The 18,934-nt window shown below is 45.3% G+C and overlaps 1 protein-coding gene across 2 annotated transcripts in view; it reads left to right on the forward strand.

The window, feature by feature from the left end:
• The window catches only part of LOC119975181 (ubiquitin carboxyl-terminal hydrolase 30-like), a 33,182-nt gene that overhangs the window by 8,644 nt on the left and 5,604 nt on the right, over positions 1-18,934 (forward strand). The window contains exons 4-11 of one of the 2 annotated variants that reach the window (XM_038814812.1): positions 1,446-1,549; positions 2,472-2,570; positions 4,729-4,774; positions 6,261-6,355; positions 8,124-8,183; positions 12,819-12,905; positions 15,411-15,485; positions 17,590-17,800. In XM_038814812.1, coding sequence (XP_038670740.1) covers positions 1,446-1,549; positions 2,472-2,570; positions 4,729-4,774; positions 6,261-6,355; positions 8,124-8,183; positions 12,819-12,905; positions 15,411-15,485; positions 17,590-17,800 — 777 coding nt within the window. The remainder of the gene's footprint in view (positions 1-1,445; positions 1,550-2,471; positions 2,571-4,728; positions 4,775-6,260; positions 6,356-8,123; positions 8,184-12,818; positions 12,906-15,410; positions 15,486-17,589; positions 17,801-18,934) is intronic. The other variant, XM_038814895.1, reaches the window with a different exon arrangement.

Consider the following 18,934-nt stretch of genomic DNA (forward strand, 5'->3'; position numbering starts at 1 on the left):
AGCACATCTGATTAGGGAATATCTCAGGCCACCTGCTGTGGAGGAGGTGGGCAGATCAGAGGACCTCCTCATGGGCCTGGCCCTAGCCAAGGTGGCCATTAACAGGTCCAGGTAGTGGGCAGATGAGGGGGCCATTAGACCTGACTGCCACTCTTCCGCTGCTATGTTTGCAGGTACACTCGAGTCGTTCCGTGACCGGTGTGCACCACAGGGGCTGGAGTGCATTATCAGCCCCAGGAACATCATTTCAATTTAAGTACTTAAGTTTCCTTTGAAAGTTTCCTTTTTGTTACTGTCCTCTCTTAAGGGACTGCCTCCCCTGTTCAATGTTTATTTTATTGCCAATTTACAGATTTTTAAAAGAGTATATAAAAAAGGCGATATCTTAGGCGGATATCTCCGCACCCGGTGTGGAGTGGGGCAGGGCAGATTGGAGGTCCTCCTTGTGCATCTGGGCCTGGCTAAAGTGGCCATTAACTGGTCCAATCAACGGGCCGTAGAGGGGGTTGTGAGACACAAATGTCTGCCCTGTTCAGCTACATTCGTGTCCGCGTGTCCCTGGAAAGGGAACACGTGATGTCCACTGGTGCGCTTGAAGCCTTCCGTAACCGGTGGGTGGGCACCACAGGGACATCATCAGCCACAGGAACGACATTTTAATTTAATTAGATACGGTCCCTTTGAAAGTTCTATTTTTGTTACAGTATCCCTTCACGGGACTATCACCCCTGTTACTAGTTTATTAGTTTATTTCATTGGTTATTTACTGTTTCTAAAAAGATCACATAATTAGGGGTTAGCTGGGACACTGGGTTGTGTAGGAGGAGAGTTGTGAGACTGAATAAGTCAATAAACTCTCGTAATAAAGAAAAGCTACGTGTCTTGGTTTTGGCTTCACCAACCGGCTTGGTTGAGGTCAGCCGCTGATTGATCTGAACTGTTTGTCCCTCCCTTCACCAGCTCAGCAACACTAAGGCGTATTGCGTCGCCTCCGTTGCCATCCTGATTAAGGTGAGCTGTCTCAGCACAAACCAGGGATTGAATAGTGGGCAACTTTTCCAATAAACCTTTCTCTACTTACGGCAGACTGGACTAGTTAATTTGCAGTGCTTCGAAATGCAGTGTGGGTTTTCCCAGCAGGATCAGGAATTCAACAGCAAAACTTCTAAAAGTTTCTTGCTGTAGTTTGTCAGTATTTGCAAAGTGTATTGATCACCGTAGACATATAAGTGTACTTCATATCTGTGATGTGCTTTGGGATGTCCTGAGGTTTTAAGAGGTGCTATATAAATGCAAACCCCCCCTCCCCCTTCCATTAAATGAAATGTGTTTCCATTGAGCTGTAGTTCAGATGCAGGTCTGAGCTCTCCTGATGGCTGGATGAAGCAAGGGCCAAGGGGAAAGTTGCACATCGCATGTTTTATCTTCTGCTTTTCTGCTGCTAGTATTATCCAATGGGGAAGAGACTGCAGAGGATGTGGTGGATGCAGGAAGTCTCCTGGAAGTCTTGAGGATGTACAAATGGCAAATGTCTTCATTTGAAGAACAGGTAAACAAGACATCGAAGAGCCTGTGGTGTTATCACAGCTGAAGGAGTAAGACTGCTGTATGAATACACTCAATCATCAACCAATAGGAGACGGGGAGATCTTGCGTGGTTAGTTAATTTCATCATAGAATAGAATAGAGCATAGAATCCCTACGGTGCAGAAGGCCATTCAGCCCATTGAGTGTGCACCGACCCTTCAAAAGAACACCCCACCAAGGCCCAATTCCCTGCCCTAACCTTGTAACCCCACTCAACCTTTGGACACTTAGGGGCAATTTAGCATGGCCAATCCAGCTAACCTGCACATCTTTGGAATGTGGGTGGAAATAGGAGCACCCGGAGGAAACCCACGCACACACGGGGAGAACGTGCAAACCCACACAGTCATCCGAGGTCAGATTCGAACCCAAGTCCCTGGCGCTGTGAGGCAGCAGTGCTAGCCACCGTGCCGCCCACTATCACTTTCAGTGATCGAAACTGGCCTCCGGTCCTTCCCTGTACCATCAGTGAGCTTCCTTCAACAAATCTGTGAGCCCAGGGAAGACACCATGTTAAGGAACTACTGCTGCTGTACCAGGCCAAATGACCATCTCCCGCTGTCAATTTTATGATTCTCTATATTGTCATCCATACCAACACCGGAGGGTCATTTACTTCATTTCACTTCCTGTGCCATCACTGATAGCGTTTGGCTGATTGAGCTTCTGTCAATGATATCTCTGTTTCTGTGTTTTGTCCACATGTGTCTACTTGTAAACAGCGGTCTGGCAAAATGGCAAACGTGAAAAAATATGCCGAATCCCTCCCTGAGCCATTCCTCCTTGTGTGCGAGAGTGCTCGTTCCTGTCACATCTGAACCTCTTTCTGACCCCTTTTCCTGTTTCCACTAAGTAACGGCATGCTTCTAACCTTGTGCCGGCAGGACGCTCATGAATTGTTCCACATTCTCACTGCCGCCCTGGAGGATGAGAGAGATCGCCAGCCTCGAGTTGCACATTTATTCGACGTTCGATCTCTGGAGGTAAAATAGCTTTTACACTGGGATTGTGTTCTAAAGGCTCCACGTTCTGATGTGACGACAAGACACGTTGTGACTGAGGTGTTTTAAGGAAAGCCCGTCACCTTTTGTTGCATCCAACATTGAACCGGGCTTTTAAAAAGGAACTGTGTACAAACACCAAATAGTTTGATCACGATTGTTGCGTGTTTCAGTTTATTTCCCCGGAATAATTTGGAAATAATTGACCTTTTTTATATAGCATGTTTTCAATCAAAGTGAGTTCAAGAAGGCACGCACTGCAATTGCTCAGACACTTTCTCGATAATGAGCCATGTCTTGAAAATGTGTATGTACGAAAACTAATTGAGTAGATTGGATTGGATTGGATTTGTTTATTGTCACGTGTACCGAGGTACAGTGAAAAGTATTTTTCTGCGAGCAGCGCAACAGATCATTGAGCACATGGGAAGAAAAGGGAATAAAAGAAAATACATAATAGGGCAACACAAGGTATACAATGTAACTGCATAAGCATTGGCATTGGGTGAAGCATACAGGGTGTAGTGTTAATGAGGTCAGTCCATAAGAGGGTCATTTAGGAGTCTGGTGACAGTGGGGAAGAAGCTGTTTTTGAGTCTGTTCGTGCATGTTCTCAGACTTCTGTATCTCCTGCCCGATGGAAGAAGTTGGAAGAGTGAGTAAGCCGGGTAGGAGGGATCTTTGATTATGCTGCCTGCTTTCCTCAGGCAGCGGGAGGTGTAGATGAAGTCAATGGATGGGAGGCAGGTTTGTGTGATGGACTGGGCGGTATTCACGACTCTGAAGTTTCTGGCGGTCCTGGGCCGAGCAGTTGCCATACCAGGCTGTGATGCAGCCAGATAGGATGCTTTCTCTGGTGCACCTGTAAAAGTTGGTAAGGATTTCAACATGCCAAATTTCCTTAGTTTCCTGAGGAAGTACAGGAAGATTGTGAAATATTGCTGCTTTGCTTTGAACTGAGAGCCAACTGACTCATCCCACATCCATTCACATGAGATGCTCCCCATTCATTTTGAAAATAGCAAACTTTTTTTTTTTTACATGGCCCAGACGGGGGTGGGATGGGAAGCGACGTCTGTTTGACTAAGAAGGAAGAAGTCAGAGGGGCAACCTCCCAGTTTCTGCAGACGCTGGAAAATAAAAGGAAATAAAAGAAACCAGCACAGTTCAACCTGAGATGAGAGTAGGCCCAGTGAGGGAAAACCACAGGCTTGGTTAGCGGCAATCAGAGTTTGCCCACTCGTGTGGAATAATGCGTTTATGTATTCGGGAGATGCGATTTGAGGTTGTGAATTCAGTGAGTTATGATTATATCTCTCACTTCACATTCCTTCGCTGCCCGTAAAATGAAGCAGTTCAGCACCAACTTGCAGTTAATGTAGAAAAATGTCCCAACACGTTTCACAGGCTAATGATGGCGAAATTAGGACGGGTGACTACAAGCTTGGTCGATGGGGTAGGATATAAGCTGCATCTTGAAGGAGGGCTGAGAGGGGGAGAGGCTTAGGAGGGCCTACTCCACTGGAGGTACGGCTGCCTCTGGTGGGGGCGCAGGAAGTGGAGGACGGACGGGAGATCAGAATTGGAGGAATGTAGAGTTCTTGGAGACTTGTAGAGCTGGAAGAGGTGATGGGGAGATGCCTTGGAGTGATTTGAACATGAGGACAGGAATTTTAAATTCAAGGTGTTAGTGGACTGGGAGGCAATGTAGGGCATTGGCCATGGCGATAATGCATGAATGGGATGTGGAGTGAGTTAGAATAATGGCTGAGTTCTGTCTGACTAAAACATTGGAAAAACACACGATGGATATGTATAAGAGAGACAATACCCAGATCAGAATGCAAAGTGGCACAATTATGAGCATTGCTAATAGTACAACTGCTGTTCTAATACAAGAGATACAGGTAACAAATACATTGAAACTAAGAGAATATCAGATGGAAAATGTTCATAAATAGTCGCTCACTCACAATGTGCACTTGTGACAAAGACTACAAACAGCAGGTTATTTTAAACCCTGTTGAATTGTCTGTTTTCCTCCCTGATTCTTGACTAATATCAACAAATTCCTTATTTTTAAAAATAGAAGTATTTTGCCTTCTATCAGCGTTGGTAATCTGCATCTCTGGTTTTGTAGGCTCCACCAGAATCGGAGGAAAAACAGCTGAGCTGCAGGAGTCGAGGTAAAAAAAACCTTTGTTCCTGAATGAACTTTAGTGATGAGATCTCAATCCAACAATCACTCTGCATAACAGAGCAGTGAGCAACAATAACGACATGACTGGAGAGACTGAAGCTATAAGTTATCCAGGCAATGAGATAATCTTTATTGTCACAAGTAGGTTTACTTTAACACTGCAATGAAGTTACCGTGAAAAGCCCCTAGTTGCCATACTCAGGCACCTGCTCGGGTACACAGAGGGAGAACTCAGAATGTCCAAATTACCTAACAGCGCGTCTTTTGGGACTTGTGGGAGGAAACCGGAGCACCAGGAGGGAACCCATGCAGACTCTGCACAGACAGTGACCCAAGCCGGGAATCAAACCTAGGACCCTGCTTGCATCATGCTTACAGCCAGCATTTATGGGTAAATTGTATTATAGAATAGAATCCCTACAGTGCAAAAGGAGGCTATTCAGCCCACCGAGTCTGCGACCGACCGACCAAAAGAGCACTTTACCTAGATCAACTCCCCTGTCCTAACCCTGTAACCTAACTGGCACATCCCTAGACAATGAGGGGCAATCCAGCATGGTCAATCCACGTAACCTGCCCATCTTTGAACCGTGGGAAGAAACCGGAGCACCCGGCGAAAATTCACGCAGACACGGGAAGAACGTGCAAACTCCACACAGACTAGGCTGGAATGGAACCCAGGTCCCTGGTGCCGTGAGGCAGCATTGCTAACCACTGTACCACCCTCAGGCTGAGTTTTGATTTGAAGGATTACATCATGATAAAGATTGACCGGTACCATGGTTTTGAATGCTGAGCTGAAAGAAAATAGCACTGCATTCAATTTTTAAAAGCATGCTATTTGGATGTTTATTTTAAAAGTCACCCGTGACCTAGTAAAATGTCCAAGGCATTTCACGGGAAATCATCAACCAAAATTTAACACTCGAACACGTGGCGTGACAATGGGACAGGGACTAACTAAATGTTACCAAGGGAAAATCCAGTCTTGGGAATATTCTCTATGACATGCCACAAGTGTTTCACGATCCAATCGAATTGGAGTGCGGGTGAACACAATCCAAAGATTAAACACGAGTAAGTCCCGATAGTTACGTATTGTTAAGCCTGTTGCTGCCAACCTTTCATTGCGGGTCGATTTTAACCTGTCTGTCTGAGATTGTGATTTGTGACTTTTTTTTACAGCAGCCGTTAAAATTGGGCTCCACTAATAATAATATAATAATAATCGCTTATTGTCACACGTAGGCTTCAATGAAGTTACTGTGAAAAGCCCCTAGTTGCCACATTTCGCCGCCTGTTCGGGGAGACTGGTACGGGAATTGAACCCGCGCTGCTGGCCTTGTTCTGCGTTACAGGCCAGCTGTTTAGCACACTGTGCTAAACCAGCCCCTAAGTTGCCTGAGGTGTTTTGCAGGTCTCATTCCAAATCTATCACTGTTAATTCGTCCTGTATCTATCTATTATTGAAGGGCCTTTGCTGCCACCACCAAGTCCCTGGAAGTCCCAGCACCCGTTCCACGGCCGACTGACCAGTAACATGGTGTGCAAACGGTGCGAGCAACAGGTGGGTTTTCATGTGAAGAAAGAGGAGAGATTACACAAACTAGGGTTGTATTGTGAGGAATTTAGAAGGTTAGGAGTTATTTGATCGAAGTTTACAAGAAATGAAGAGGAACAGATAGAGTTAGATACGGATACTTCTGCTAGTTAGGGGGTCTAGAGCTATAGGACATAGTCTAAAAATTAGGGCCAGACTTTTCCGGAGTGGAATTAGGAAACCGCTCTATAGGCAAAGTGTGATAGCAGTTTGGAACTCTCTTCCACAAACTACAATTGATGCAAGATCCATTTTAAAACTTGAGTTTTTGTTCTCCAATTGGGGATATGGTGCAACGGTGGAGTTAGGTTGCAGATCAGCCATGACCCCAAAGAATGGCGGACAGAGTCAATAGATGGTCTGTTCCTGCTTCTGTGTAAACATGTGAGGTTTTAAGCTTCAAATGGTGTAGTTTAGTTACCCGCTGAACTCTCAGTATGAATTGTATTTCTTTTCTCATTTTGAAAGATATACTGAATGTAAATGTAACACCTGAACCTGTGGTGGTTTCTGGGTGCCTATGCTGTAAATATTCACGGGGCATGTTGATTACGCCATACTGCTGGCTGAGAAAGTCTGAGCTGGGGGAACAATCCATGCCAATCCCTACGCCGCTTATTAACTGGCTTACTCGAAAACATTGCCGGACTGGTTCCCATTAGAAATCCTTGTGGATGAGAACTAGTGGAGATAAGAGAATTGTGGATGATTGACATTTCCTGTTATAACCATTGCAAGTGCATTCGCATTGAATTCTGTAGAATTAGCCTAAAATCAGGCCATTCAGCCTTGGTGTTCATGCTCCCTCTCACCCTTTCTTCATGTCACCACATCAACTTATCCTTCCATTCCTTTTTTCCTCATGTGTCTGTGCAGCTTCCCCTTGAATGGATCTGTAATATTCCCTCAACTATTCTTTGTGGTGGCGTGCTTTACATTCTAAGCACACTGGTTAAAGACCTATCTCCTGAATTCTAACAGAATTTATTAGTAACATTTTTATAGTCCCTACAGTGGGTGAAGGCTCCTAACTCTGGGCTTCCCCACAAGTCTACCTGATCAAACATGATCAGAATTTGTATGAAACAGCAGCACGGTGGCGCAGTGGGTTCGCTCTGCTGCCTCACGGCGCCGAGGTCACGGGTTCGATCCCGGATCTGGGTCACTATCCATGTGGAGTTTGCACATGCTCCCCGTGTTTGCATGGGTTTCGCCCCCACAACCCAAAGGATGTGCAGGCTAGGTGGATTGGCCACGCTAAATTGCCCCTTCATTGGAAAAAAAAATGAATTGGGTACTCTAAATTTAAAAAAAAAACATAATTTCTATGAAACATCGTAAACCTGTAGATGAATTTGCCAAGCAAATCTCCTGTTTTATGTGGAAGACCAGGATTTATGCTCTCTGTTTGTTGAAAGCTACAGTCCCTGAGCCGTGACTCACTAGACTGCCTGTAATGCAGGTTCACCCGCTGATTTTTGCTTCATTTTATCAGTTGACACTCTTTCTCCTTAATCCTGGCTCTGTAGACGGTGAACTGTGAATTCAGGCCCACCGACAAATGGAACAGAACAGCCCCGCTAAGGTTGCAAGTAACGAGGAGGGGGTGGGGTCGGCTGCTAATGCCCTCCCTCCCCCACCCTGGCCTCTATATATTATTGCAAAGCTCTGGTGTGGGGAAAGAATACTGCGAGAATTTTACCACATAATCACTGGCTTTGCGTTTTCTTGTCAGAGTCCTGTGAGGTATGACACATTTGACAGCCTCTCCCTCAGCATTCCGACAGTCACATGGGTATGTACTGTCTACAGTTTATTTTGTGCTGATTGCTTTGTATTATTTTTACTGATTAAGAACAGACAAATTCTTCTGTGTGGTGTAGCAACTTCAGAGACTTGAGCACTGACTCTCGTGCAGTACTGCACCATCTGAGGGGGGATTTTCAGATGCGATATTGTGTGCCCTCACAGATGGACACAAAAGGTCTCTTGTCACTCTTTCGAAGAGAAGCAGGGGAGTTTTCCCTGGTGTCCCTGGCAATATTTGTCCTTCAACCTAAATTACTGAAACAGATGATCTGGTTATTATCATGTTGCTGATTCTGGGAGTTCTGCTGTACTTTATTGGTCAGTATCAGCGCTTTGGGATGTTCTAAGGTAGTGAAAGGTGGTGTATCAATGCAAGTTTCCCTTCAAAATGAATGACATTGCGGAAAAGTTTTCTACGACTGCTCATCAGTTTAGTACCGGAGAGTGGGGAAGACAAGTCAGGGAAGATCAGTTGAGTGAGGCTGCAAGGGAGGAACTGTAGGTAGGAGATGAGGGACTGAGCTGGCGAAGGGGACCAAAGAAGGTCGTGATACAGTCCCCAGGAAGGGATAAAGAGGAGAGACGATGATAGAAAAACATGGGATTAAATCTAAATAACTTAACAAGACGGCACAGTAGCACAGTGGTTAGCCCTGTTGCCTCTCATCGCCAGGGACCCGGGTTTGATTTCCGACTTGGGTCCGTGTAGTGTCTGCACGTTCTCCCCGTGTCTGCGTGGGTTTCCTCCGGGTGCTCAGTTTCCTCCACAAGTCCCGAAAAATGTGTGAATTGGACATTCTGAATTCTCCCTCTGTGTACCCGAACAGGTGCCGAAATGTGGCGACTAGGGGATTTCCACAGTAAATTCATTGTAATGTTAATGTAAGCCTACGTTTGACACTAATAAAGATAATTATATTATTATCTTTGAAAAAAAGTGGAAGTTGAAAGCAAAGTTTCACCAGTGGGAAATAAAATTGAAGTGTTTGGATACTCTCATTATGATGCTTCCTACATGACAAAAGTGACTACATGTCAAAAAGTACTTAATTATCTGTAAAGCGCTTTGGGATGACCCAAGGTCATGATAGGTGCTCTATAGATGCAAGTCTCCTTTTATTTGTGTCACACTGCAGCAACCAGTGCAACTGCATTGATACAGTAACCTGGTTACATACAGTTTTCCCATGATAAAATGTTGCCATGCTTAGATAGGGTTTCACCGTTTATGGTAACTTATGTAGGCATTTTCAATTATAAGTGTTGGCAATGGTGATTTGAAAAGAATTACAAGACTTTTAACATTTATATTAACCCTTTGTGGGGATCTGCGCCCCAAGCAGCATATGCACCCTGTTCAACTAAGTAAAATACTCCACCAACATACTTATTGTCGGATATATGGTCATGGTTTAAATGGGATTGAAAGTGGCTGGGACGTGGAGATAGAGGTAGCAAAATAAGCTAATTACTCACTTTACAGTTCAATAAAGCTGGACAGTGACTTTACTAATTGACAGCTGTACTTTTGTCTCATGATTATAGAACATAGATAGAACATAGAACATTACAGCGCAGTACAGGCCCTTCGGCCCTCGATGTTGCGCCGACCTGTGAAACCACTCTAAAGCCCATCTACACTATTTCCTTATCATCCATATGTCTATCCAATGACCATTTGAATGTACTTAGTGTTGGCGAGTCCACTACTGTTGCAGGCTGGGCATACCACACACTTACTACTCTCTGAGTAAAGAACCTACCTCTGACATCTGTCCTGTATCTATCTCCCCTCAATTTAAAGCTATGTCCCCTCGTGCTAGACATCACCATCCGAGGAAAAAGGCTCTCACTGTCCATCCTATCTAATCCTCTGATCATCTTATATGCCTCAATTAAGTCACCTCTTAACCTTCTTCTCTCTATCGAAAACAGCCTCAAGTATCCTCAGCCTTCCCTCATAAGATCTTCCCTCCATACCAGGCAACATTCTGGTAAATCTCCTCTGCACCCTTTCCAATGCTTCCACATCCTTCCTATAAGGCGGCGACCAGAATTGCACGCAAGACTCCAAATGTGGGCGCACCAGAGTTTTGTACAGCTGCAACATGACCGTAGGGCTCTGAAATTCAATCCCTCTACCAATAAAAGCTAACACACCGTATGCCTTCTTAACAACCCTCTCAACCTGGGTGGCAACTTTCAGGGATCTATGGACATGGACACCGAGATCTCTCAGCTCATCCACACTACCAAGAATCTTACCATTAGCCCAGTACTCTGTCTTCCTGTTATTCCTTCCAAAATGAATCACCTCACACTTTTCTGCATTAAACTCCATTTGCCACCTCTCAGCCCAGCTCTGCAGCTTACCTATGTCCCTCTGTAACTTGTAACATCCTTCCGCACTGTCCACAACTCCACCGACTTTAGTGTCATCTGCAAATTTACTCACCCATCCTTCTACGCCCTCCTCCAGGTCATTTATAAAAATGACAAACAACAGTGGCCCAAAAACAGATCGTTGTGGTACACCACTAGTCTGAACATTTCCCATCAACCACCACCCTTTGTCTTCTTCCAGCTAGCCAATTTCTGATCCAAACTGCTAAATCACCCTGAATCCCATGCCTCCGTATTTTCTGCAATAGCCTACCGTGGGGAACCTTATCAAACGCTTTACTAAATCCATATACACCACATCAACTGCTTTACCCTCATCCACCTGTTTGGTCACCTTCTCGAAGAACTTAATGAGGTTTGTGAGGCACGACCTACCCTTCAAAAAACCGTGTTGACTATCTCTAATCAAATTATTCCTTTCCAGGTGATTATACATCCTATCTCTTATAGACCTTTCCAAGACTTTGCCCACAACAGAAGTAAGGCTCACTGATCTATAGTTACCGGGGTTGTCTCTACTCCCTTTCTTGAACAACGGGACAACATTTGCTATCCTCCAGTCTTCTGGCACTATTCCTGTAGACAAAGATAACTTAAAGATCAAAGCCAAAGGCTCAGCAATCTCCTCCCTAGCTTCCCAGAGAATCCTAGGATAAATCCCATCCGGCCCAGGGGACTTATCTATTTTCACTCTTTCCAGAATAGCTAACACCTCCTCCTTATGAACCTCAAGCCCTTCTAGTCTAGTAGCCTGTATCTCAGTATTCTCCTCGACAACATTGTCTTTTTCCTGCGTGAATACTGATGAAAAATATTCATTTAGCACCTCTCCTATCTCCTCGGACTCCACGCACAACTTCCCACTACTGTCCTTGACTGGCCCTACTCTTACCCTAGTCATTCTTTTATTCCTGACATATCTATAGAAAGCTTTAGGGTTATCCTTGATCCTACCTGCCAAAGACTTCTCATGTCCTTCTCATTATCATGCATGATGGTAATAGTGGGGGGAACTATATAGGTGGATAGAAACTATTGAGATGGATAGAAAACTGGTTGGCAGAGAGGAAACAAAGAGTAAGAATTAATGGGTCCTTTTCAAATTGGCAGGCAGTAACTAGTGGGGTACCACAGGGATCGGTGCTGGGACCCCAGTTATTCACAATATATATTAATGATTTGGATGAGGGAACAAAATGTAACATCTCAAAGTTTGCAGATGATACCAAGTTGGGTGGGAGAGTTAACTGTGACGAGGATGCAGGGATCCTACAGCAAGATCTGGACAGGTTGGGCGAGTGGGTAAATCAATGGCAGATGCAGTATAATTTGGATAAGTGTGAGGTTATTCACTTTGGAAGCAAAAACAGGAAGGCAGATTACTACCTAAACAGTTGTAAATTGGGAGAGGGGAGTGTGCAAAGGGACCTGGGTGTCCTTGTGCACATTCACTGAAGGTAAGCATGCAGGTGCAGCAGGCGGTAAAGAAGGCTAATGGTATGTTGGCCTTCATTGCGAGAGGTTTTGAGTACAGAAGCAGGGATGTGTTGCTGCAATTATACAGGGCCTTGGTGAGGCCACACTGAGAATATTGTGTGCAGTTTTGGTCTCCTTTTCTGAGGAAGGATGTTCTTGCTCTCGAGGGAGTGCAGTGAAGGTTTGCCAGACTGATTCCAGGGACGGCGGGACTGTCATATGAGGAGAGATTGACTAGGTTAGGATTGTTCTCGCTGCAGTTCAGAAGAATGAGGGGGGGTCTCATAGAGACGTAGAAAATTATGACAGGACTAGACAGGGGAGATGCAGGGAAGATGTTCCCAATGGTGGGTGTGTCCAGAACCAGGGGTCACAGTCTGAGGATTCAGGGTAAACCATTTCGGACAGAGATGAGACATTTCTTCACCCAAAGAGTGGTGAGCCTGTGGAGTTCATTACCACAGGAAGTAGTTGATGCTAAAACATTGACTATATTCAAAAGGCAGCTAGATATAGCACTTGGGAAGAATGGGATCAAAGGCTATGGGGAGAAAGCAGGATAGGCTATTGAGTTGGATGATCAGCCATGATCGTGATATATGGCTCGAAGGGCCAAAAGGCCGCCTCCTGCTCCTATCTTCTATGTATCTATGTAAAGGCAAAGATTGTGGGTGTTACAATGAGCTGATGCGTCTGCTCTGTGCTCTGGTTTTAAATGACCTCTTATTTTGTACCTCCCCAGGGCAGACCTGTGACACTGGACCTCTGCCTCCAACACTTCATCTCATCAGAGTCCATTAAAGATGTGATGTGTGAAAACTGTACCAAGGTGAGCACCAGTCTGTTTTTTTCCAATTAACACGGGTGGCAGGGTGGCACAGTGGTTGGCACTGCGGCCTCCAGCGGGTTCGATTCCAGCCTTGGGTGACTGTCTATGTGGAGTTTGCATTTCTCCCCGTGTCTGCGTGGGTTTCCTGAACCACACAAGATAGGCTGGTTTGAGGTTCAATCCCTGATCCATGTTGAGTTAGCTAATCTAGAGTCGGAACAGCGGGAAATGCAATGAAGTTGCCTCTAAGTGGCTAAGTGGAGGGGGAAAGATATTACTTGGGGTTCCCACTCCTGAGATGGTGATCTCTGTTGGGAAAACATGTTTCTTCCAGGTTTCAGGTGAGAATGTTAGCTGTGATGCTGCCAGTGGTTGGACAGCTCGCTAATGCTTACTGTCTAGACGTGTCATTTGAAGAGTAACTGTGGCAACAATTGCAAAGATTTAGAGTAAAAAGTTGAATAATGAGTAAAGCTGAAAGATAATATGAATGCTTTGCTGCAGACAATTGGCCATAAAGCTGTTATCTAGCAATATGATAACATAGTTGTTATGTTACTGGAAACATAATCTAGGGGCCTGAACTAATATAATTTCCTTAAAAACTGAAGCAGTCCATATGCAAATGCAACAAGACCTGGATAATACCCAGGCTTGAGCTGACAAGTGGCAAATGATATTCGTACCATACAAGTGGCAGGCAATGACCATCTCCTACAGAGAGGATCTAGCCATCTCCCCATGACATTCAATGACATTACCATCACCAAATCCCCCATTATCAACATCCTGGGGGGTTACCATTGAACAAAAACTGAACTGGTCTAGCCATATAAATACTGTGTCCACAAGAGCAGGTCAAAGGCTTGGAACTCTGCAGCGAGTAACTCACCTCCTGACTCCCCAATGCCTGTCCACCATCTACAAGGCACAAGTCCAGAATGTGATGGAATACTCTTCACTTGCCTGGATGAGTGCAGCTCCAACAAGACTCAAGACTTTTCACACCATCCAGGACAAAGCAGCCCACTTGATTTCTCCTCCTTCCACGAACTTTGACTCCCTCCACCACCGGAGGACAGTGGCAGCCGTGTGTAACATTTTCAAGATGCACTGCAATAACTCACCAAGGTTCCTGAAGCAGCACCTTCCAAACTCACGACCACTACCATCTAGAAGGACAAGAGCAGCAGATACCTGGGAACCCCACCACCTGGAGGTTCCCCTCCAAGTCACTCACCGCCTTGACTTGGAAATATATTGCCGTTCCTTTACTGTCGCTGGCTTAAAATCCTAAAACTCCCTCCCTAACAGCACAGTGGGTATACCTACAGCGGAAGGACTATAGCGGTTCAAGACAGCTCACCACCACCTTCTCAAGGGAAACTAGGGAAGGGCAATAAATATTGCTCTAATCAGTGACGCCCACATCCCGTAAAATAATTTTTAAAAAATACAAATTTGGAGCAGGAGTAGGCCATTCAGCCCCTCTGCCTGTTGTACCATTCAATAAGATCATGTCTGATCTGATTGTGGCCGTAACTCCACATTCTGCCTCCCCGCCGTATCCATTGACTCCCTTATTAATCCAAACTATGCGAGTCCAAATCCCACCGTGGCAGCTGTGAGATTTAAACTCAACTAATGAAATAAATCTGGAATAAAAAGTCCGTATCACTAATCGTGAACATGAAAACGAATGGCGTGTCACTAATTGTTCACTTGCATCTTTACAGAAGAGAAATTAATGTCCTTCCCTGGTCTGACCGATACATGACCCCGGACCTAAAACAATGCCTCCTAACTACCTTCTGAAATGGCCCAACGGGTCACTCCATTACATTCAAGAGGGTAGCTCACCAATACCATTTCGAGGGCCATTAGGGATGGGTGATCAATACTGGATTTGCAAGTGACACTCATACTCTGTGAATGAATCAAAAACAAACCTATACCATTTGTTTATCATGAGAATCTTTTCACTGACACTTATGCTCCTCAAGTTACCTTATTGTCAGTCCCCAATATTCCACTTGTTAAGCTGATGAACAATCGAGCCCAAACATAATTTTTGTTTTCAAAACCTTGTAAATTGAATGAATCGTGTGTCATGACCGAAAGGTGGTCCGGCATGATTCAGGGGGGTGAGGAGTGTCTAGAAGCTGGGTGAGAGCATTAGGCAGCCCATCTAACTGAGGCCTGCGTGTGTTCATCTGCTTTGTTCAGTACATTGCTTCAAAGTGCGGTTTCTGAAACGACTGCAGTCTGAGGCTGTCCAATGCTGCGTTGGAAGCAGCTCCCAAATTTCCGACAGGCGAAGTTAATTGTGAACCTCGAATGACCCTGGACGTGTCGGGAGAACCTAGGTGGAGAGGGGAGAAATGGGAGTGTGAGAAGGTGGTCCATAGTGACTGTCCTGAGTGTGCAAGGTGTAAGTGAGGAAGAGATTGCGTTTAAATGGTTTTCTCCTTTCTGACAACACTTTCTGTTCTTCGGGAAATCCAGGAAGGGGAAACGCTGAACGGAGAGACTGCGGAAAACCAAAGGACAACCTTCATCAAACAGCTTAAAATTGGAAAGGTGAGGTTTGCATCAACGGTGGGGCCTGCTTCCTGCGAGTTTTATGGTTATGCTCCTGAAAAGGCTTTAAAGGTTTATTTTAAAGGAGTATTTTTTTAAAAAAAAACAAAAATTGGATCTCACTTGGAAGAGGGAAGACTTTGTGACTGGAAGCTCTCAGCAAGTCAGGCAGCATCTGTGCAGAGAGGACGATGGGATCAACGTTCCGGGTCTATCATTCTTTGTCAGAAGGGTTATGGTGAAGGGCTACATAATAATCTTTATTGTCACAAGTAGGCTTACATTAACACTGCAATGCTGTTACTGTGAAAATCCCCTAGTCGCCACACTCCAGCGCCTGTTCGGGTACACTGAGGGAGAATTCAGAATGTCCAATTCACCTAACAAACACGTCTTTCGCGACTTGTGGGAGGAAACCGGAGCACCCGGAGGAAACTCACGCAGACACGGGGAGAACATGCAGACTCCGCACAGACAGTGACCCAAGCCAGGAATCGAACCTGGGTACCTGGCGCTGTGAAGCAACAATGCTAACCCTGCCATGCCTACACAACAAATACTGCTGAATGATCTCCCCGTGTTTGCGTGGGTTTCCTCCGGGTGCTCCGGTTTCCTCCCACAAGTCCTGAAAGATGTGCTTGTTAGGTGAATTGGATATTCTGAATTCTCCCTCTGTGTACCCGAAGAGGAGCCGGAGCGTGGCGACTGGGCGATTCAAATAGAACTTCATTGCAGTGTTAATGTAAGCGTACTTGTGACACTAAGAAAAATTATTATTACGTATTGTCTGTTTCTATCGTGTGGAGATGCCGCCGTTGGACTGGGGTGAGGACAGTAAGAAGCCTTACAACACCAGGTTAAAGTCCAACATGTTTGTTTCAAACACTAGCTTTCGGAGCACTGCTCGTTCCTCAGGTGAATGAAGAGGTATATTCACCTCAGGAAGGAGCAGTGCTCCGAAAGCTTATGTTTGAAGCAAACATGTTGGACTTTAACCTGGTGTTGTAGGACTTCTTACTGTTTCTATAGGGCACAGCTGAGACTGCCAGTGAATTAATGTAATCTCACCACCACTGGGCATCAGAAATGTGGCGTTAATGCCCCTTACATTTGATAGATGTGTTCTCGACCACTGCCTATCCCCTCCCATCCTTCAGATTGACTTTGGCATCCCAAGTACTTACTGATTCATGTCTATCTGCCATCCTCCAGGGTTGTTCGAGGAGCCATTCTTTATACATGAGCTTGATAGTGAGCATTAGCAGCTTACTCCAACACGGTAAAGTGAAGATCACAGCTGAACCACATCCCTTTCGCACTTGGCACTCAGACGTTCATTGGGAGCCACTGCTGTTTGGGAGCTAAAAAGATGACAAGATTTTCCCCAGGCCCCCATTACCATTGTAGCAGTGGCCTGTTAACACAGTAGAATTTGGAGCTTTCCTGGCTAAGATCCACGTTGGCACCTTTTTACTGAGTTAATATCCTTCTTTTAAAGAAACTGAATTTTCTGATCTTATCCAGGGTGATCACAGATGGAACAAACTGGCCGCGGCTCACTTGGGGTAGAGAAAGGCAACATGAGGCCTGTCTCCCATTAATAGCTGTGAAGTGTACCAGTGCACAGGGACTGGGCCCTGTTTATAATCCTCCGTCTAGGCTCTGTGCTTCCCTCAGCGCTGGCCTCTGTGTATCCCTGACTTTTATCGCATCATCACTGATGACAGTGCTTTCAGCTGCCTGGGCCCCTAGCTCTAGAATTCCCTCCCTAAACCCCACTGCCTCTCTACCTTTCTGAAATATTTCTGAAATATTTTAACAAGCTTATGATCACCTGTTCAGTAACTCATTACCTGGCTTGGTATCAAATTTTGTTTGATAACCTGGGACATTTTACTACATGAAAGGTGCTGTATAAATTCAAGCTCTCGCAAGCTCGCACGTTAGTCTCTATTAGAGGAATGTTTGAGAATCTATATCCCAGCTAGGGGTCAGTGCCGTTATGTGAGAAAGCATATTTAAATTTTAAAAACAGGGACAGTGAAGATCAAGTGCGCTGTAATTCCTAATCCTTGCATCCTGATGTTTTGATGTTTTCTTTAAGCTCCCGCAGTGCCTGTGTATCCACCTGCAGAGGCTCTCGTGGTCCAACCGTGGAACCCCCCTGAAACGCAATGAGCACGTGCAGTTCAGCGAGCTCCTCTCGCTTGATACCTACAAGTACCGGAGTCCATCTCAGAGGTCGGGCCACCGCAGAATGAGCAGGCCCGCCAGTACAGGGAGTTTACCACGTATGCTAGAGGAGACCAAGACAGGTACTTGCTGTGTTAACCGGGAAATCATCACGCAGCCTCTGAACTCAACAATGTGATGCTTATTTCCACTTCAAACTCTTATTTTTTTATTTAATCAAGGATTTTTATAATCAAGGATTTTCATAATAGAAGTTCACTCTTTTGGAATATTTCTGATTCTGTTAATGGATCCATTCCAGAGTAAAGATCAAAGCTGTACAGCTCAGCAGCAGACCCAGCAATAATACTTCAATAAAACGTCCTTGCTCAACACTTTGGCTTAATTACACAGGATCATAGGGCATGGAAATAAGCCATACAACCCAACTGCTGACGATGTTCCATCGAGGTCTTGTGCATCTTCCTCGTCTACATTTATCATAGAATTTACAGTGCAGAAGGAGGCCATTCGGCCCATCGATTCTGCACCGGCCCTTGGAAAGAGCACCCCACTTAAGCCCGCGCCTCCACCCTACGCCCGTAACCCAGTAACCCCACCTAACCTTTTTTTTGGACACTTAAGGGGAATTTAGCATGGCCAATCCACCTAACCTGCACATCTTTGGACAGTGGGAGGAAACCGGAGCAACCGGAGACATGGGGAGGACATGCAGACTCCGCTCAGACAGTGACCCAAGCCAGGAATTGAACCTGGGACCCTGCAGCTGTGAAACAACTGTGTTAACCACAGTGCTACTGTGCTGCCCTTATTGTAAGCCTCTACTTCCTCTCCGTCACCCTCATATACCCATCTAGCTTCATCTCAAATTCATCTATACCACTCGCCGTGGTAGCGGGTTCCATGTCCTGACCACTCGGTGAGGAATGCAATGAAACTTCATCCAGCATTGGACTCCACACACCAAATGATTTGATTATTTTGTTAATCTGGTGGCAAAACCAATTTCAAAGAGGGTGCATTCCACCTAAGAATGTACGACTTTAGGTCTAACGGCAAAATAAATACCGTACAAAATCTTATCAAGTTTCAGTTGATATGAAGAAGCTTTGTATATTGTACTCAGTAAGATGAGGGGTTGTGTCTGGACTTTTGACACCCTCCCTCTACCTGGAGGACAGGGATATGGGTTCCCACCTCTGCTCACCCCCTGAATTACTGATCTGTGCTTCTATTGATGACAGGCCCAACATTTC

Source organism: Scyliorhinus canicula, chromosome 1, assembly GCF_902713615.1.
Source record: "Scyliorhinus canicula chromosome 1, sScyCan1.1, whole genome shotgun sequence".
In the NCBI taxonomy this organism is placed as follows: Eukaryota; Metazoa; Chordata; class Chondrichthyes; order Carcharhiniformes; family Scyliorhinidae; genus Scyliorhinus; species Scyliorhinus canicula.